Source organism: Phyllobates terribilis, unplaced genomic scaffold, assembly GCF_046119375.1.
Source record: "Phyllobates terribilis strain yellow unplaced genomic scaffold, ASM4611937v1 Scaffold_11__3_contigs__length_659146591, whole genome shotgun sequence".
Lineage (NCBI taxonomy): Eukaryota > Metazoa > Chordata > Amphibia > Anura > Dendrobatidae > Phyllobates > Phyllobates terribilis.
This window is the reverse complement of record NW_027362771.1, coordinates 485,589,677-485,610,990: the sequence shown is the minus strand read 5'-3', so window position 1 is coordinate 485,610,990 and position 21,314 is coordinate 485,589,677. Positions and strand designations below refer to the sequence as shown.

Genomic DNA, 21,314 nt, shown 5'->3' with positions numbered 1-21,314 from the left:
CTTTCTCTTGCAAATATCCTGAGCCCATGGACTTCTGGCTAAGCAGACTGGATCTGTGGCAAGAACTGGCATTGTTTTCCATGGTCGTACTGTCTGGTCCAGCCTCCAATGTCAGAGAGGGGATTCAGTGAGAGGGCTATGACACTCCCAAATGGATCAGAAATTCCCATGCAAGTGTGGGAAAACTTTATATTTGTCAAAATGAATCAGGTGTGGATCAGTGCTCACCTACGTCTGATGCCAATGCTTAGATCATCCACTGCATCTGTGCTCCTGCCATTGTGTTTTAGACTGGTCTGATGCCACTAGTACCGATACCCCCCACAGCTGGGTATCTCCTGCCTGTCCATCATGTTATATCTGCATTATTGTAAATGTTGACCTTACTCAGCTGGACATTTCCTTGTTCGTCTGTTCATATTGTATACCGTTCAGCTGCTGCTAATATACAGCCATACATCTTCTGCCTGTCTAATTTGTTTTATAGGTATACTGTACCGGTGCCAATGATGGCCCTACATAACTGGACATCTCCTTAACTCGTCTCATCTTGCTCTACACTTTACGGTCGCTCCCACTAGGCAGCCAACACTTGTACTGCCTGTCCATTGTGTTCTACATCGATGATGATCTGCTGCTAGGAACCCCACCCTGCACGGGGTACATAAACCTGTAACTGCTCCCAACAAGGGATAACTTTTGCATTGCTTTTAAACAAGCTATTCTTTCTTCACTCATGTGAAGTACTATAAACCGGGAAAAAAGTTTCAAGTGCATCAAAATTGCAAAAAAAGTGCAATTCCACAACTTTTTTATTTACAGTGTTCACTTTACAGTAAATGTTTTCCAGTTTTGGAAACCCTGTAATCGCTAATCATTTATATGGGCACTATAGAACTGATGCCTCCAGCAGGCGGTCAGAGCCAGCAGGGTGCTACTCCTACTCTTCTCAGCCATGAAAGGATGAGATAGGAATAACTCTTTAAAGGATTATCCAGGACATTTTATTTTTTTGACTATTGGCTAACAGTGGCAACTACCTGCCTTTACTACCTGGCACCACACGCTCCTGCCAGCGATTCAGCGGCTCCACATGGACAGAGCAGCTCTTCTTCCACTACTGTTGACAGGGCGAGACTTCTGAGGGAATGCAAAATGCCAACCAGTTTCCCACAGTTAGGCAGCGGGAGCAGGCTGTCAATCAGCATGAGGTCAACGGTCAATCAGCACGATGCCGGCTGTCAATCAGCTGGACATAGTCTGTCAATCAACATGAGGTCAGCTGTCAATCAGCACAATGCTGGCTGTCAAGCAGCAGGACATCGTCTGACAATCAGCAGGACTCCGGCTGTCACACTGGGTAGAGCAGGAATGTAGTTAGCAACTATCCTGTTAGTTCTTAGGCCCGTAATGAACAAAAATATAATAGTCAAGGATAACCTAAGGCCCAAATGCCTGTACAATCATCGTGTACACGTTGGAGTTACATCGGTGTGGTATATCTTCACAGTCGCCATTGTCTGTAGTCTACAAGTCTGTAATTGGAAAAATAACTCTTATTCCAGCCGGGCAGAGGCGCCCGCAGACCCCGGAGCCGCCCGTCCCCTCCTCCACACGTGGCAGGACAATTACAGAGCTGCAAACCCCGGCACTGACACCACGTGACTCTCACGTGCTAGCACGAACATGGCGGAGCACAGTGCCACACTGCCGGCTGCGCTGCTCCCTCCCTCTCGTGTCATGCACAGGAAGTGCTCCTGCTCCGCGCCAGCATCTGTGGAGCCGAAACGACTTCACCCTCCGGACTCATATGTAAAACAATATAGAAGACTTGGGAGTAGCAAGATGGCGCCGGCTGCGGCACTGGGTGGAGTGACGCACTTCCGGTGAGGGGCCCACTAGTCCTGAGTGCGCCGCGCGGTGAGTCAGAGCGAGCCGGAGCGGCAGCGGGAAGACATGGCGGAGACCGACAGCTGGGGTGAGAGCACGGGGCGCTGCGCGACCGCTACAGGCATGTGTATCCCCGAGGGCCCCGGTGCTCGCAGCCTGAGCATGAGGGCGCCGGCTCCAGTCCATATGGCCTCCTGTCTGCTCTGGATGTCACTTGGTTTACCCTAGTTAGCTTAGGCCCCGCCCATCCCTGGGTGTATCGTCCTCCATGACTTGTGCTAGGGCTACCGCCCGGGTAGTGCTCCTTCTCTGGCTATGGGGCTCTTTCTAGTGGCTTCTATCATGGCCTCCATGTCCCGGGTGGTAATGACAAGAGCCCTGTAGTAAGAGCCCCTGTCTGTGTGTGGTGGGGCGACCCTGACCCGGCAGGGGGCTAAGAAGTTATATTTGGCTGGTCTTGGCACATTCAGAAGTTAACTATAAAGTTTTTTTTCTCTTCTATCTTGCAATGCTATTGGCTGTGGCGGTTGAAGGACCGCCAGGGTGTGCTGCCTTGCCAGGGTGTGCTGCTCCTGACTCGCCCTCTCCATATGTTGTATCACTAGGACACCCCTATCTCTGCTATTACCCGGACTAGAGATGCTTCTTTCCTGGGGGTCCCTTGCCTTGTATCATACCATCTGATCACTGGTGGTCTCAGATGTTGTCCTTGCTGTGGTGGGTCCCTCACACCTTTAATACTTAGCCTAAATCCCAAAACTGGCCAACTTCACACAAGCATATGGAAAAACCCATATTTTTTTATCCAGAAAAACTATATTTCGTCCCCATGGTGGTCCATTTGCATCTGTGTATCCTCTATTGACATATTGCATTAAAGTTAATAAAACCTGAATACTGTATCTATAAACTTTTAAATGGATCTAAAAGCTGATGCCATATGGATAGTGTTTTCTGTGCATCCATTGAAATCCTTTGGGGAATCCCATAAAATGTATGTGATCAGCGGCTTTTTTCATACCTTCTCCCTCCCCAACAAACTGTCTGAAAATACTGTAGTATAAACTTTAGTTTTATAGTCCTAATATGGCGGCATGTTTGCTTTTAAAAGGGTCTTCTGGCTTCAGCGTTTGATCACTCGTAGCCTCACAGGGATAAAACAAACTAAGCTGGTATTTGCTTTACTCTGCTCACTGAATGGTGGCTCTCCACTGCTGCTCAGTTTTCTGTTTTTATGTTGATGTCATGACTACAATGCACATCACCGCTGCAGCCAATCTCTGTGCTCAATGATTGACTGCATAGGCGATGTGCGCAGTAGTTGTGATGTCACCATCTCAGTATGTAAATCGACTGGAGCAGCGGCGACTTGACGTAGGGTAAGGAGAGTACCAGCTTAGCCAATGTAGACAGTATAAGCCACTGTGTCAGTGATTGGCTGCAGCAGTGATGTACATTGTAGTCATGACATTGCCGCTGTAGTCTATAAACGGAGAATGGAGCCAGCTAAGGAGAGTACCAGCTCAATTTGTTACATCCTTCTGCTTCCCTTTAAAAATTAAAGGGACTGTCAGCACAGAATGACTGCTCTAACAAAGTCCCGATGCTCGGTGCCTCACAGCGTGGCCACTCATTTTATATACGCCGTCTCACCTGCTTGTTTCCCACTACATCCACCCCCCACTTCTTTGACAGCTCTGGCGTCATGGGGCCAGAAAAGAGTGGAGATAGATGGAAAATGATAAGGTGTTTTTAAATTGGCCTGGATATGAAGACCCCCCCCCTATAAAAATTACCTTAACCGTCCCCCAGATCCTGCACCGTGTCATTGAACTGGATAATAGACCACCATGTACACTACATTTTTTTTTTTTCCCTCCAGCTCACTGATTTACACTTTACCAGCAATAACTTTTCCACATGTGGGATCATTTAGGCTGTCTCTGCGATCCTTCTGAACCAAATAAGTTGTAACGATTGTTTAAAGGGAATCTGTCACTGATGCAGTTCTGTGACGGCTGTCAGTCAGTGTGGGGGTGTGTGTACAGCTGCTGCTCACCATATACTGAGCGGTGACTGAAAGCTGGCTGCTTCTGGGAAGAATAAAGTTAGTAAAAAATTAACACTATTAGCCTTCAGATTAACTCTAGATCAGCAGGTTAATAGCGTTATTCGACCTGCTAAATTCCCGTTAATATAAATGGGCTTTTAGATTGTGAAATCCACATTTCACTCACTAATAGTTTGTTTTTTTTGACACATGCAAAAGTCATTGCTGAAATATCACTTTACTGCAAAATTGGTGCATTCTCCTAAATGTGCTCAGTGACTGTTTTCTGCTGAGCTCCATACATGTAAAGATAAAAACTTGTTGAGGTGTGCATGTTTCTCAGCTGCCTTTTGTAACGTTTATGACTGCTTTTACAGCTGTATGTGTTGGCGCTTTGCATCGCACTGGAGTCCTGACCCTGTGTAATCCAACTGAGGTCTGAGATCTGCCACAGAATTCTCAGATTCTATCATTATGGGTTTGATAACAGCAAGTTCCGGCCTAATGACCATGTAGGACCACACAGTGTTTCCACTCCCAAGAAACTTTTTTGCAAACAAGTGTTTCTTTTTTATCACCCCTGATTGGTTGAAAATCGTGGGGGTAAGTGGTTTTCTTCTCTCCTTAATAGACTTTTTTTTTTTTTTTTTCCATGTGTTCACAGAGGCAGATGACTTTGAACCAGAAGAACCTACTCAAAAGGGTGGTCCATTAACGGCGACAAAGGATCGCTGGGAAGGAGAAGATGAGGAGGAGGAAGTTAAGGTGGGGAGAAGTTGATATAAGCTAGTTTTATGACTGACTTATTGGAGTTCTGAAGAGTAACCATGTCAGGGGCGACATTGCGCCTCCTCCCGAGGAGACGCAGGGTCTTGGTGCCCCACCAATAGAGCAATAAATACACAATGCCAGCACTTCAGCCGATTGTTAGTGACAAGTGATACATCTCCAAGCTAGTCTTGCTGTGCATATCGGTGGCTTAAACGTTTTTTGACCAGTTGCTTGGAAAACCATATCGATTGCCTATGATTCCTTTCAGCTCCTCAGTACGTAACTAATGAAGTCCACAAATCCTAATTGAAGGACTTTCCTCCAAACTTGGCTGGTGTAGTTCATTCTCTGTTAGTTTTTTTTGTTCATCACATACAGTACAGACCAAAAGTTTGGACACACCTTCTCATTTAAAGATTTTTCTGTATTTTCATTAGTATGAAAATTGTACATTCACACTGAAGGCATCAAAACTATGAATTAACACATGTGGAATTATATACTTAACAAAATAGTGTGAAACAACTGAAAATGTCTTATATTCTAGGTTCTTCAAAGTAGCCACCTTTTGCTTTGATGACTGCTTTGCACACTCTTGGCATTCTCTTGATGAGCTTCTAGTGGTAGTCACCAGAAATGGTCTTCCAACAATCTTGAAGGAGTTCCCAGAGATGCTTAGCACTTGTTGGCCCTTTTGCCTTCATTCTGCGGTCCAGCTCACCCCAAACCATCTCGATTGGGTTCAGTTCTGGTGACTGTGGAGGCCAGGTCATCTGGCGTAGCACCCCATCACTCTCCTTCTTGGTCAAATAGCCCTTACACATCCTGAAGGTGTGTTTGGGGTCATTGTCCTGTTGAAAAATAAATGATGGGCCTACTAAATGCAAACCGGATGGAATAGCATGCCGCTGCAAGATGCTGTGTTAGCCATGCTGGTTCAGTATGCCTTCAGTTTTGAATAAATCCCCAACAGTGTCACCAGCAAAGCACCCCCACACCATCACACCTCCTCCTCCATGCTTCACGATGGGAACCAGGCATGTAGAGTCCATCCGTTCACCTTTTCTGCGTCGCACAAAGACACGGTGGTTGGAACCAAAGATCTCAAATTTGGACTCATCAGACCAAAGCACAGATTTCCACTGGTCTAATGTCCATTCCTTGTGTTCTTTAGCCCAAACAAGTCTCTTCTGCTTGTTGCCTGTCCTTAGCAGTGGTTTCCTAGCAGCTATTTTACCATGAAGGCCTGCTGCACAAAGTCTCTTCTTAACAGTTGATGAAGAGATGTGTCTGCTGCTAGAACTCTGTGTGGCATTTACCTGGTCTCTAATCTGAGCTACTGTTAACCTGCGATTTCTGAGGCTGGTGACTCGGATAAACTTATCCTCAGAAGCAGAGGTGACTGTTGGTCTTCCTTTCCTGGGGCGGTCCTCATGTGAGCCAGTTTCTTTGTAGCGCTTGATGGTTTTTGCAACTGCACTTGGGGACCCTTTCAAAGTTTGCCCAATTTTTCGCACTGACTGACCTTCATTTCTTAAAATAGCGATGGCCACTCGTTTTTCTTTACTTAGAATTTGTATTATTTCAAGAAAAAAGCAGCTAACAGTCTATTCAGTAGGACTATCAGCTGTGTATCCACCTGACTTCTGCACAACACAACTGATGGTCCCAACCCCATTTAGAAGGCAAGAAATCCCACTTATTAAACCTGACAGGGCACACCTGTGAAGTGAAAACCATTTCCGGTGACTACCTCTTGAAGCTCATCAAGAGAATGCCAAGAGTGTGCAAAGCAGTCATCAAAGCAAAAGGTGGCTACTTTGAAGAACCTAGAATATAAGACATATTTTCAGTTGTTTCACACTTTTTTGTTAAGTATATAATTCCACATGTGTTAATTCATAGTTTTGATGCCTTCAGTGTGAATGTACAATTTTCATAGTCATGAAAATACAGAAAGATCTTTAAATGAGGTGTGTTCAAACTTTTGGTCTGTACTGTACATCATATCGCTAGTGTTTCTTGGTTATCTTGGATGTAAACCTTTTTCCATGCAGTTTCAGTCAGCCTGCCATGGCAGCAGCTTCTCAACTGTGACAGCTCATGCAGCCTGAAAGGTTTGAAGACTGGAATTTGCTTTGTTCATATAGATCTATCAGAGTCCTTGAGAATTGATTATTTGCATTGAAAACTAAATAACCTATAAACATTTCTTTTTTTTTTTAATCAGAACATGTGGCTTCTGCAGTTTCTGGATCAGATTTTTGTTGCAAAGATTTTCTATAAAAGAGCAGTCCTTCAAAGATCAGTCACTAACCTCTACTTAACCTCTTCACCGCATTTGGCAGAAGTTTACGTTGGGGTTGGGAAGGGGTTTCTGCAAAATTATGTAAACTTACGTCATGGAGATCATGTGGGCACAGGAGCAGTTCCTGCACGATTGCCACGGCGAGGTCTGTTTAAGTAAAAGCTGAGCCCCGGGCCGTTTAAACCCCTAAATGCCACGATCGATAGTGATCATTGCATTTAGAAGAGAGGGAGGGGGCTCCCTCTTCATTCAGATCAGCACCCCCGTGAAGTCATTGCAAGGGCCTGATCTTTGTCATGACAGTCCAAGGTCGACATGACTACTTCCTGGTTAGACCGCTTCGGCAAGCCTTAGACAATGCTCAGAGCATGGTCTAAGAGGCTTCTGTCAGTGCAGCACCGATCCTTACAATACATTGCAATGCTTTATACCAGCAATCGTTGATTAAAAGTTAAAGTCCCATAGAGGGACTAAGTAAAAAAGTTTCACTGTGTAAAAAAAAAAAAAAAAAGTAAACTGCTTTCTCATCATCCCGTCAAAAAAAAGAATGGTTTTGCATCGCTTTATTCTGAGATCTATAACTTGTCTCTCCGCTGACAGAGCTGTAAGGCAGCTTTTTTTTTCTTTTTTTTTTTTTTTTTTTTTTTTAGCAGAACAAGGTGACATTTTCAGCTATACCGTTTTTTTTTTTTTTTCTATAAAAGAAAAATTGTGTGAAAGAGGCAAAACACGAAATAAATTATATAATTGTGGTATCTCTGTAATTGTACTGACCCAAGGTATAAAGCTGCCTTATCAATTTTACCATATGGTGAATGGCATAAAAATTCTGAATTGCTGGTTTTTGTCTATTTTGCTGCTTAAAAATTGGGATAGAAAGCGATTAAAACATGTTATGTGGCCAAAAATGGTACCATTAAAAACATTAACTTGTCCCCCAGAAAAACAAGCCCTCACATGAGTCGGCAAAAATCTAGAAAAATTATAGCTCTCAAAATATGGCAATGCAAAAACTTTTTATTTTGCAAATATAAGCGTTTTTTAGTGTGTGACAGCAGCCAAACATAAAAGCCCGATATAAATCTGGTATCGCTGTAATCTCACCGACCCGAAGAATAAAGTCGTCTAATCACTTATACCGCACGAGGAACAGTGTAAAAAATAAAACCAACTCTTCACCTGCTGTTGATTTGTTCATTCTGCCTCCCAAAGATCGCAGAATAGCTCGGCCCACATTTATCCTGCGCTGAGCGCTTACACCGGGGTTTCTGAGTAAATCTCTGAAATACGTGATTCAGACTTAACTCCCGGCAGGTTATTCCCTGTACTGAGACATTGTGGACACCGTCTGGCCTGTGATCCCACAGTGTCCGTCTTTTTATTAGGCGTGCATAAAAGTGGCGTCTGCCACATTTTTGTGCACCTTTGAAAAGGACAACTCTGAACAGAGATGTCAGACGGAGTCCAGAGTAACTCTATTGCCTCATTATAGTGAATGGATCCCTCGGGGGTTTCATCTCCATTACATCACTCGGAGATTTAGATGGAAACCCTGATATCTGTGCTCAGCGTAGAGCGCAGGTTAAGTGTGATCCCAAATGTTATGTAAAAGTTTCACCTCAATCCACAAAAAAACTCACACTCCGGTCCGTCATCTTTTAACTGAAATAAAGGGATTTCCACGTTACTGGTAACACAATGGCTCTGGAAAAGTTAAATGGCTCCTCACTCCCCAAAAGAAATTCAGCAAATTCTGTGCTCCCAAATCAAAATGCCCACCTCCCTTCTGAGCCCCAAAGTTGGCTTAAACCTCAGTTAGCGTTCACATGTTTGACATTTTTGTAGCAATGAGAGCCAAATTAATTTACGGGTGCGTATCTCCAGAAGCATGAGCTGGGCACTACAATGTACTGGTCACTACAATGTCAGATTTGTAATTTTCACTCTGCAACATCCACTGCTGCTTGTTTCTGCTCTTGTGACAATTAAGGGGTCTGTATATGGATTTGTTCTACAAGATTCCAATAGCGCTCCGTCCCTCCAGAGTCTCGCCGTGTGGCTAAGCAGTACTGCACTGTCACATATGGGGTATTTCCACGTTCAGCACATATTGTGGGACAAATATTGGTGCCATTTTTACACATTTTGCCATTTGAAAAATTAAAATCTGGGGCTAAAGCAAAATTTTTGATATAAAAAAAAATGTCATTTTTTTTCACTGCCTAATGGTATTAATTCATTGAGAGGTGTAGTTTGTAGAATGGGGTCAGTTATGGGAGAGTTATGTTCTGGCACCTCAGAGCTCTTCCAGTCGGTCATGGCACTCCCTAACCATAACAGCCAAATCTGCACTATAATATGGCGCGCCTTCCTTTCTGAGCTTTGCATTGTGCTTCAAAAGGAGTTCCTTTTTACATGTAGGGAATTGGCGCAATCTGGAGAAATTGCACAACAAACTGAGGTCCATTTTTTCCTATTAGCCACTGTGCCACAAAAGTAGTTTTTGACCACCTACAGGTTATCAGCGTAATCGGGAGAAATTGGTCAGGAAATCATGGGGAAGACTGCTGACTTGACAGATTTCCAGAAGGCAGTCATTGACACACTCCACAAGGTCCCAGAGTTCCAATTTTCATTTGGAAATCAAGGTCCCAGAGTCTGGAGGAAGAGTGGAGAGGCCACAATCCAAGCTGCTTGAGGTCTAGTGTGAAGTTTCCACAATCAGTGATGGTTTGGGGAGCCCTGTCAGCTGCTGGTGTAGGTCCACTGTGTTTTTATCTCCACTGTGTTTTATCAAGACCAAAGTCAATGCAGCCGTCTACCAGGAAACTTTAGAGCACTTCATGCTTCCCTCTGCCGACAAGCTTTTTGGAGATGAAAATGTCATTCTCCAGCAGGACTTGGCACCTGTCCACACTGCCAAAAGTACCAATACCTGGTTTAAAAACTACAGTATCACTGTGCTTGATTGGCCAGCAAACTCGCCTAACTTTAACCCCATAGAGAATCTATGGGGTATTGTCAAGAGGAAGATGAGACAGCAGACCCAACAATGCAGACGAGCTGAAGGCTGCTATCAAAGCAACCTGGGCTTCCATAACACCTCAGCAGTGCCACAGGCTGATCGCCTCCATGCCACGCCGCATTGATGCAGTAATTGATGCAAAAGGAGCCCCCGACCAAGTATAGAGTGCATTTACTGAACATACATTTCAGTAGGCCAACATTTCGGATTTTAAAAACATTTTTCAAGCTGTTAAAGTATTCTAATTGACTGAGATAATGACTTTTGTGTTTTCATTGGCTGTAAGCCATAATCAACGGAAATAAACACTTGAAATAGATCATTGTTTGTAATGACTCTCTATGAGTTTCACTTTTTGTATTGAAGAACTGAATAATTAAGTAGGATAGGGCCTCAATGTATGATCAGCTGGGGTCCCCCTTGCTGCACCCCCGCCGAGCAGCTACCGGTGCAGCCAGCCAGAATTGCTTACCTGCGGTGTTTGGCCATCCATCTGTAGTGGCCGCAGCAGGGTACTACACATCCGCCTCCCATTGAATTGAATAGGAGGGAGATGTGCAGTAACAAGCGCCGGCCGCTACAGATGGACGGCCAAGCACCGCAGGTAAGCTATTCCAGCACCAATAACAGTTGATTGGCAGGGGTGCCACGTGCTTGACCCCAGCTGATCATACATTGATGCCCTATCGTATGGATAGGGCATCAGTGTGAAAGTAGTGAACAAGTCCTTTAACTTTTTGATATTATAATTTAGTGAGATACACCTGTATATGTCATGAGGAAACAATCTCAGAATCACCGGGATCCTTTTGAAGCGTTCCAGATTTATTACCTCCTAAAGTGACACTGGTCAATAAAGTCAAAGCAGGCTCAAGGATGAAGGGCTTGATGATGCTGATTTTTTTATTCTTTTCACCTTTTCTGGGTGCATATAATGTGTAACTTGGAGACTTCAAATTCTGTGTTTTTATTTTGTAGCTTTGTCTTCAACAAGCGTTTGTTTTTAAGGATAGCTTGTCATTTTGGTGTAGGTGCAGTACTTTTAAAAAAAATTTTGTGATGGTAAAAAAAACTGAATATTGTAGCACTCTTTGCTGTGTTTCCATTTTCCAATATGTGTAGCTTTCATTTTTCTGTCCATGGATCTAAGTGAGGATATTTTTATTGATACAAATTGTGTACATAAAATACTTTGATCATTTAAAATATGAAAAAAATATTTAATGTGAGGTGACAAACCTGTTTTTTTTTTTTTTGTTTACCGTAGGAGTTAATTCTATAGCTTGATCAGACCTTTGTGGACACAGGAGATGCCAAATGTTTTTTTTCTTTATTTTTAATGGGGATTAATAGGTAGTTTGAATCGTTCTAAATAAAAAAAAAAAAAAAAAAAGTTGAGTCCTTAGCTGCTATAGCAAACCAATGGGCACCCTGATAAAACTGCTGCGGCCAGTATTGATTGTGGTATGTAAGGGGTAACATTTCTGGGACATGCCTTACCTTTAATCCTGACTGTTGGGCTATGTTCGTACATTGCGTTTTTTGCCATGAAAAACGCAGCATTTTACTGTCTCAGCAAAGTGAGTGAGATTTCTGAAATGTCGTGCACATGTTACTGATTTCTCTCCTTGCAGATTCATATCTGCAGCATGTCAATTCTTTCAACATTAAACTAATGGATAAAAACTCCCAAATTTGATGCTGCCGTTTTCCTGCTGACATGTTAGTATTTGCAAAGCTGCACTCCCGATGTTCACTGGAGCTACATAGCGAGATCATGTCACAGGGATTAAAGTGTAAACTGTACAAAAAAATTTTTATATTTTTTTTTACAAGATTTCATATGATGGTTACAGTAGTGCTGGGCCCCATTGCCTCCAATGTGCACACTCGCTTGTCTCCAAAGAATGTCCATACGAAGAGAAGCAAAAAGGTGGCATAGGGTTAGTGAGCTGATGTACAGATATCAGATTTTCCAGAGGAAACCAATCCTTTCCTCCAAATCTTATGAGATCTATTCAATTTTTTGTAGTTTGGATGTGGCTCTGTAAATGAAGCCATAAGGGGCAAACCATGCGGTCTATCAGAACACTTAATATGGCAGTACTTTTGCATTGAACTATATTGTGGAAGTGATGGTAAATTCAAGTGTTGGGACGTAGAGTGGAATTAAAGTGATTGGTGGTGGGGGGGGGGGGGCTGTCCTGATGCATTTATCTACTGGACAACCCCTTAGTTTAAATTATGACTGTCCTGTAGTTCCTGGTCCCAACTCGACACACTGGTAATGTGTACTCACTGATTTGGATGGCTCCGCAAGGCGGGTTACTCACTGATTGGCTGGCTCCGCTGGAATTTGCGTTGTGTGTCAATGGGGACCAATGAGTGTGGAAATCGGAGCTGCTGGTAACTCTTCATCCAGTCCTAGTTTTTTTTTTTTGTTTTTTTTTTGTTTGTTTTTTTTATAAACAATTTTTAGGTTTAACTATTGGACAACTTCTTTAATCTATCCCAGGTTGGTTCTTTTGGAAAATAAATTTCATCTACAGACCAAACTAGTTACATTGAGGGGGGAGGAGGAATTCTGGCCTTGTTAATGCAGGAGTGTATTAAAGGGAACCTGTCACTAGGTTTGACCGATCTGAGATGCAGCCACAACCTTTCAGGCATGATATACATAATGCTGTATATAAGCCCCCGATCCAACCTGCAAGACAAGAAAAACACCTTTTCTTATACTCACCTGGGGGGCGGTCTGGTTCGAAGGGTGTCGCTCATCTTGATGCTGTTGCCTCCCTTCTTGCGATGCAGTCCCCTTTCTTGCCTTGTGTGGATGATGTGTCCTACGTCATCCACATAGTCCTTACGATATCGCACTTCTGCGCAGTCTTTCTTCTCTGCCCTGATGAGGGCAAAGTAAAGTAATGCAGTGCGCATGTGCTGAAGCTCTCTGACCTTTCTCGCACACTGCCCTCGTCAGGGCAGAGAAGTACATCTGTGCACGAGCGCGATGCCGGAGACACTGTGGATGACGCACAGGACGCGTCATCCACACGAAGCAAGAAGAGAGGCGCCGCACCAAGACGAGCGACACCCCTTGGACCGGACTGCCCCCCAGGTGAATATAATAATAAAAAAAAAAAAAGCTTTTTCTTGTCTTGCAGTTAGATTGGGGGCCTGTATACAGCACTATAGACTGCTGTATATCAGTGCTGACAGGTGGTGACCGTATCTCATATCGGCCAAACTTGGTGACCTGTTCGCTTTAAGAAAATCTGCATGTGCAATTCCAGTGTATGTATGTGTGTGTGTGTGTGTATATATATGTGTGTATATATATGTGTGTGTATATATGTGTGTGTATATATGTGTGTGTGTGTGTGTATATATATATATATATATATATATATATATATATATATATATATATATATATATATATATATATATATATATATATATATATATATATATATATATATATATATATATATATATAAAAAAAAATCAGCGCGCGCACACAACAAAAGTTCCAATTCTGCTGCAAAGCCTGCCATACAAAGCATCCAACTTCTATAAAGGTATATAGAAAAAACGTTGTGGTTCAATTAACAATTTTTTCAAGCTTGATATGTTCATTTGGATCGAAACATCACCACGCCACATGTGCTAAATAGTCCTCTATTTAGTCCTGCCTGCTTTTTCTATATTTATAATAATTTTTGCTGTATTTGTATGGACTCTGCATTTCCCACTTAATTCTGCAGCCATCTTATTCAATTTTCTGCTGCAAATCTGCATGTGAATATACCCAAAATTGTCTGGAATATACTGAACTACATTATTCTGAAACGAGTATTAACAAATGTTCTAAATCTTTTAATTTAGGATAACTGGGATGATGAGGAGGAAGCAGAAAATAAACAAGAACCTGAGAAAATAGGTAAGAAATGTATGAAAGCCACCCAAATGTGCAGTGATCCAATGTCCCGTTATCTGTAGGTATTTATGATGTAGTATATAAGGGTCAGTTTATAGCACATGAATCTGTCCAGTTATTAGACTTGGGCACTGCGGAGTTTCACAAGTGATCAAGGCGATCTCCCGTCAGCAGTCCATGTAATGCTAATATGAGGCTTATAAAAATTATTATTATAGCGCCATTTATTCCATGGCTTTTTACATGTGACAAAGGGGTATACATACAAAAACAATTCCAATCTTGAACAAAACGTGACGGCGACTGGTACAGGAGGAGCGAGGACCCTGCCTGCGAGGGCTCGGTCTACAAGGTCCTAAAGCATTTATTTATTTTTTTTCTTTTGGACCCCAGGTTTTAGGTTTGGTTCTTCGTTTGATGCCTGGGCACCTGATATTCGGCTGTCGGTAACTCGGGCAGCTGGCATAAACACGCGCTCTAGATGTGCGGTGGCATGGTTTACATACCAGGACCACGTGCTGTAAATATACAGAGGGCAGCCCTTCATCAGACCCCTGGTGTAGACGATAGGTTGGTGTACCTCCTATATTGCAGCATGGTCCATTTTTAATTAATTTGTTGTAAAATTCATAAACCTTCGCGAATACAAAGGGGTAAATTGTTAATAGTGCTGATTTTCTGTAGCTTAAATGTATGGGATACTGTTAAAAGTAATTGATATGAATTTTCCTGCAACACCTGAATTTCCCTAAGCGTACAGGTATTGCTGAGATTCCCGTCCGGTCCGATCTTCTGTGCCTTGGTGACATAACGAAGGACAAGTATAACACAGCAGCCTAATAACCATTCTCCCCCAAGGCGCTGCTGACATTCTGTGCTGACTAATGCGTGGATTTTCAGCTGGATGCTACTTGTTGGCTATCGTAGTTTCTGATCTCATATATGTTGATAATGAATGTGAATTATTACTTGAGGTAAATGTTTTAGCAATAAAAAGACTAGAAATTCGCTTGCTCAGAATTTCTGCAGTAAAACATTTATTTTTTTTTATACCCCAGTAGAACAGAAAGTCCCTGACAAGAAAAAATTACAGGAAAAAATAAAAGAAAAAGAGAAACTTTCTAAAAACAAACAAGAGGAAATGAAAAAGAGGGTAAGTAACGGTGAGCCCTTCTGTGATGTGGACGCGCTATGTTGGTTGCTCACTGTGATTATTTTTGCTATACAGTTAGAGGAGCCTGAAGAACCTGTAAACTTATCACCAGAGGAGCAAATGGCAGAGAAACTTCGGCTAAAAAAATTACAAGAAGATGCGGATCTAGAGTTAGCAAAAGAAGCTTTTGGTGAGGCGTTTTGACTTTCTATAGAATGAAAGGGGCTTTTGGGGAATTCAGCGAATGATTAAAGGAAAAAAAACAACTCCACTCCTCTCTTCACTTTTCAGCACTTTAGGGGTTTACACCCATTCTTTGCTTAATTCTTACAACGATCACGTGTCATCACTCACATTACTGCTGCAGCCAATCGTTGCCCTCGGCAGTCACCTAATGTACAGGACAGCCTTGCTGCTGAGCCCAGTGATTGCCTGCAGCGGTCACTTGAATTAAGGACAGCACTTGATCGCTGCAGGAAGTAAACAGACTTCTTCTAAATCTTTTTATATGTAACAGGATAAAATGTAATGTACGGTCACAACAGTTTTTTTTTCCTTAGGGTGCCTTCACACTGCGCTTTTTGGCATGTTCGTGGGTCCAGTCGGGGCTTGCGTCCGAACCCCCCCCTTCTCCCCTGCAAAATGGGACTTGTACGTATGCACAGACTATAATGTTGCAGACAGAATGAACTTGTCCTCTGCCGTACGTCGTTTTTGGCCATCTATGCCTACTGTAGGCGGACACTCAGACTCAGTCTACTATGTCTGTGTCCGCCTCCAGTAGGCGTATACCCCGGAGAACGATGCACGGCAGAGCACACGTTCATTCTGTCAGCACCATTCTAGTCTGTAGCCCTGTCACAGCATATGTCCAAATCCTGTTTTGCAAAGGGGGTTCTGGTGGGGTTCAGATGCAAGCCCTCGTGGGACCCACGAACGTGCAGAAAAGCACAATGTGTAAGCACCCTTAGTAACTTTGCATCATCAACCAACATGTCGACAGTAACAATATCCTATTTCTATTCATACAGGTGTAGTCAGTATTACTGGGCTTGATGCCATGAATCCGTCATCACGAGATGACTTCACAGAATTTGGCAAGCTGCTGAAGGAGAAAATCACACAATACGAGAAATCACTTTATTACCCCACCTTCTTAGAAACACTTGTGCGAGATATCTGTATCTCATGTAAGTAACGACCATAGTATATTTTACGTTGTACATGTGTAGGTGCACAAATCAGAAACTATCGCTGCCTTTTATTGTGCTGTCGAAAAGTCATGAAGTACTTTTCCTATTTTACATAAAGGGGGGAAAAAAAGACAGTTACTTGTCAGAATGAAAAGTCTTATGCTGTTCTTTTTGTACCCAACTGCTCCTTTACAGCTTCAAACATCTGAAGAATATAAGATTGTCAGTGTCTAGATATTTGTGCATCATGTAAATCGTTGATCATCATAAAATAAGGTCTGATTAAAGCTTATTGCTTTTTGAAGATCTATTCTTGTAGCTACTTGTGTTCTCAACAATAGCTGCGCCTCCCCCGCTGTGACATTGTTGATTGCTCTGTGGCTAATTACTTCTGTGTCTTATGCCCTCTACGTTTAAGCTCCCGTCTCACATAACGAGATCGCTGCTGTGTCACGGTTTTGGTGACACCAACAGCGACCTCACCAGCGATGTCGCTATGTGTGACACTTTGCAGCGATCAGGCCCCTGCTGTGAGGTCGCTGATCGCTGCAAAGTGTCCTGGACCATTTTTTGGTCGTTGCCCTCCCGCTAGTCAGCACACATCGCTGTGTGTGACCAGCGGGAGCAGCGATCAGGCTGGTAACCATGATAAACATCGGGTTACTACGGGCACACGCGCACCTAGTAACCCGTTTATCATGGTTACGAGCCTGCTAAAGTGAGCGGTAACCTCCCGCTCACCATAGCAGAGTGGTAACCATGGTAAACAACTGGTTACTAGGTGCGCGTGTGCCCCTAGTAACCCGATGTTTACCATGGTTACCAGCCTGCTCCTGCTTCAGCAGCAGGCTTGTAACCAGGAGCAGGACATCGTGGAAAGATTCTTTTCACGATGTCGCTGATCGTTGGTGAGCCTGCCTGTTTGACAGCTCACCAGCGATCACATAGCGACGCAGCAACGATCCCTGACAGGTCGTATCGTTGTCGGGATCGTTGCAGCGTCACTAAGTGTGACGGGGCCTTTACTCTCAACCTGATGTCAGCGCTGCAGCCAATCAACAAAGAATGGAGATAACTTTATTCATATACTGCCAACGTATTTTTGCAGCATTTTACAATTAAGCAGAGACATGTACAATCAATCAAGACATTACAAAGTCACATAGTTCATCAGTTACAAGAGTAGTGAGGGTCCTGCTTGCAAGCTTACAATCTAAAAGGAACTGAGAGGGGAGTGGGGGGTCCCAAATTGAAAATAAAGTGCTTGTCATGTTTCGTCCTGCCATCATAATGGGGCATTTCAAATAAGCTGCATGAGCTGATCATCAACCAGTATCTACATACAGTTACCAAATGCCATTGGGGGCATAGAGGATGGAAGACAGATGAATAAGAGGAACCAGATTCTGACGAGAAGTTAGGAAGTGGGGCAACAATGAATAGTTATGTTAGACAGGCCGATCACCTCAATGCACTAAAGAGATGTGTTTTTTAAAGTGCACTTAAAAATATGGGGGTTGGGTAGTCCAGGGTAGTTCATTCCAGAAAACTGGTGCAGCACTAGAGAAGTCTTGGAAACTGAATTGGGAGGTTCAGATTATGGAGGGTGTTGGGTCTTAGATCATTTGCAGAGCAGAGAGCACTGGTAGCATGCTAGACAGAAATGAGGGAGGATATATACAGTGGTGCAGAACTATAGAGTGCTTTGTGAGTGAAAGTTTGTATTGTATTCTGTAGCGACTAGGCAACCAGTGGAATGCCTGGCACGAGGTGGAGGCATCGGTGTAGCGGCTGTACAGAAATTTTACCTTGATGGCCACTTTCAGGACGGATTGGAGAGGAGAAAGTTTGGTCACAGGGAGATCAATCAGTAGAGGGAGAGAGGCAGTTCTGGACCCCGAGAGCATGAGTAAAAGCTCAGTGGTTTTTGACATACTTGAGCTTTTGGAATAATCTTTAGAAACTTGACAAGCCCTTCAATATCATTTGGGGCAAACAATTTCAAGCAAGTGATGTGTACACCATTAACAAATAATTGCATCTGTTTATTGCCTTTCACTACAGCACATACTTAATAGCCATTTATGAAATAATCGAAAGGATGATCCTGATACTATGAAATCAATGCAGACAGGTTATGTAAGAAGCATGTAAAAAGTTAGCATAATGAACTGGATGTTTGACCTGGAAGATGCCTTTTTTGCTTGTCTTTTAGTGGAGCTAGATGACCTGAAGAAGGTATCCAATTCCTTAACAGTTCTGTGCAGTGAAAAACAGAAGCAAGAGAAGGTGAGGCCTAGGCAACAATTCATTAACCCGCTTTTGTGCTAGTTTCCTTGTTCTAAAAAGACAAGAACTCTTGAAATGTTGTACCTCTTTGCTCTGCCTCTGTTAAATTAAGTTAGTAAAAAAAAATTATTTTTTTTCTTCATACTGTGTGCACACTGATGGTTAATGGTTTGGGTGCTGACACTTTTATTCACCTCATTGAGCATTTGCTGCAATTCTCTATTAACTTGCTAATTAAGCCAGAGTAAAATTCATCAGGACCTGACATTTTCTCTCCATACAACTGTACAGGACTTTATAGATGGTCTACATGTACATTTCCTTCTAGCGCCTAGATGTCGTCATGGCAGGCAAACAAATAGTAGGAACTTACAATTTTTTATTTTTTTTTCTCCCTTGTTAGCAAAATAAAGCTAAAAAGAAGAAAAAAGGAGTCGTTCCTGGAGGCGGCCTGAAGGCCAACATGAAGAATGATTTGGCCGATTATGGCGGCGTAGATGACGAATATGGCCGAGAGTTTGAGGATTTCATGTGACACTCGTTAAATGCTCACGACTCTGAATGTGAGTGTCCTCTCCCCTCTTCAGGACTCTGCCAAATGCTACAGTCAAAGAATTTACACCCTTCACCCTGCCTGATGGCTAGGATGGGTGAATCTGGATACAAATGGGTTAGTAAACCCAGATTACACCCTGCATACTTGCTCATGCACTATATCTCCTGGCCTGTGATATCTCCCTCTCTGCTTGTGGCATACATGTACTATTGTTCATGTTACAAGCAGAGTGGTATGTGCTTCCCGCCCAATCTCCTCCACACATGAGGGGCGATGCCTTTTTATAAGCAGTGCTGGTCTACTAGTCAGCATCCTCTCTATGAATCTTTGCATTTATGGCACTGATTACTTCTGTCCCCTTTAGGTTTTCATGGCAGATTCTGAGCCCTGTACCAAGCTCTGGCTTGTGCTGAGACTCGCTCTTGACGCAGTTCAGTGCTTTTTTTTCATATGTTTAAAATAAAGACTTAAAACAACATGGAATTATCTTGAACTCTACTACAGTGAACATGCGGGGGAACCACAGATGCCTCTGATTCTGGGGTCATGCATTGGACCCTGGAGAGAGAGACTTAAGCTACCATTGTGAATCTGCGTGCCACATGTGCTGCCCATGTTGAGAGGTCACAAATCGATGGGTGTTTTTAACTTTTTTTTTTCTTTTTTGGGGTGGCTTGATATTTATTTAGTAGTCGAATGTTGCAGTGGTTTCCAGATTGGTTAGATGCTTTCAGACTCTCGCTCAGAGGTGCAGGGTCAGACCCTTTCTCTTAAATTCTGCTCACTTACCGGATGACGCTTTGCAAGCAGGTCCTTCCATGGGAGAATTGTTATATTAACAATGAGACTGCAATGTTTGTTTTATAAGACAACTAATTTAATAAATTCATCCTTGTGACAAGGTGGCTGCTGTACTTTCTGCTGCAGATACTGGGTGATGTTATTGTTTTCCTAGAGTTGACATTAGCCAAAAGCAATGAAAATGTAACACTAAAGCGTTGGATTGATGTAGGCAGCGAGTATTGGAATCGAGGAGTGTTTTTAAAGGTAGGTATGTTGCAAATATTGTGCATGCGCACACCTGGGTTGTGCAGAGAGCTGGAGGTGATGTAGATCTTGCAAATCATGTCACTCACGCCCACAAGGGTGTACTAGCATGATTAGATGGAAGATTCATCAGGGGTAATCGGTGTATACTTGCACACCCAGCTAGTCACCTACTTTGCATAAATTGAGCTCAGGTTTAAAGTTAAAGAAGTTGGCCACTACTTTTTATGATAGGGGCACAGGGTCCATCGATTGCCCCAAAGTGTTTTTCTAATTACCTCCTGCTGTCCTTGTCTGTGAGTGGCGCTATCACTGGCCGCTCACAGGCTGCAGCCGGCTCTGACATCCGCTGATGTCACGGCTGCAGCCGTGCGTTACTTTCTTCTGCGTTCCATGCTGGGCTGTGGGTGGGGTTACCCCAAGCGTCACACCCGCCATCCACTGCGTGCTCTCCCTCTCCCCATTCATTGGGAAATCATGCGGTGGATGCTGGGTGTGATGCGTGGGGTAACCCTGTCCACAGCCCATCGCCACCGTGGGGACCGCATCACTGATGTCACTCCTCACTTGACGTGACATCAGTAGTGGGTCACGTGATGCCTGTGAGCGGCCAGCGGTAGCTCCGCTCATAGGCAAGAAGGACAGCAGGAGGTAATTACAAAAACACTTTGGGTCACAGGGCCCATCGATTGGGGCAATCATAAAAAGTAGTGGCCAACTCCTTTTAACTTTTTATAGTTATTTACCAATTGCTAAGCCACAAAAAAAAACACACATTCTATAAAAATAAGAAAAGGTTGAAATGCAGACATGGTGGCAGTTTATGGGGTTGGGTGAATAGGGTAGCTGACAAGTTCCCATTTAACACCTTGTGTGATGTAATAGTACCTCACATGCTGGGCACTAGCTATTTAACCACTCAAATGGCATTTGTCCATCACTAATGGCTGTATTTACATGTGATTAGTGATGCTCCCATCTGCCACAGGGTTGCAAAGGAGATGGGGTCCTGCTAAAGGCCTCTATAATGGCCATTTTTGTCCTGTGTAGCTCAGCATGTGGGCTTTACAGGAGAAAGTTCTATATAGACAA

General features: G+C 43.3%; 1 protein-coding gene across 2 annotated transcripts; it reads left to right on the top strand.

Annotated features, from left to right (window-relative positions):
* The first annotated feature begins 1,806 nt into the window (after nt 1-1,806).
* On the top strand, nt 1,807-20,076 carry EIF3J (eukaryotic translation initiation factor 3 subunit J). 2 transcript variants are annotated; one of them, XM_073653501.1, is made up of 8 exons: nt 1,807-1,978; nt 4,605-4,705; nt 13,933-13,987; nt 15,046-15,137; nt 15,213-15,327; nt 16,169-16,327; nt 18,546-18,619; nt 19,023-20,076. In XM_073653501.1, exons 1-8 carry the CDS (start codon nt 1,957-1,959, stop codon nt 19,152-19,154), a joined length of 750 nt encoding a protein of 249 aa, XP_073509602.1. In that variant the 5' UTR covers nt 1,807-1,956; the 3' UTR covers nt 19,155-20,076. The 2 variants fall into 2 exon arrangements, with proteins under 2 accessions (XP_073509602.1, XP_073509601.1); XM_073653500.1 differs by having other exon boundaries at nt 1,812-1,978; nt 15,043-15,137.
* Nucleotides 20,077-21,314: the final 1,238 nt, after the last annotated feature.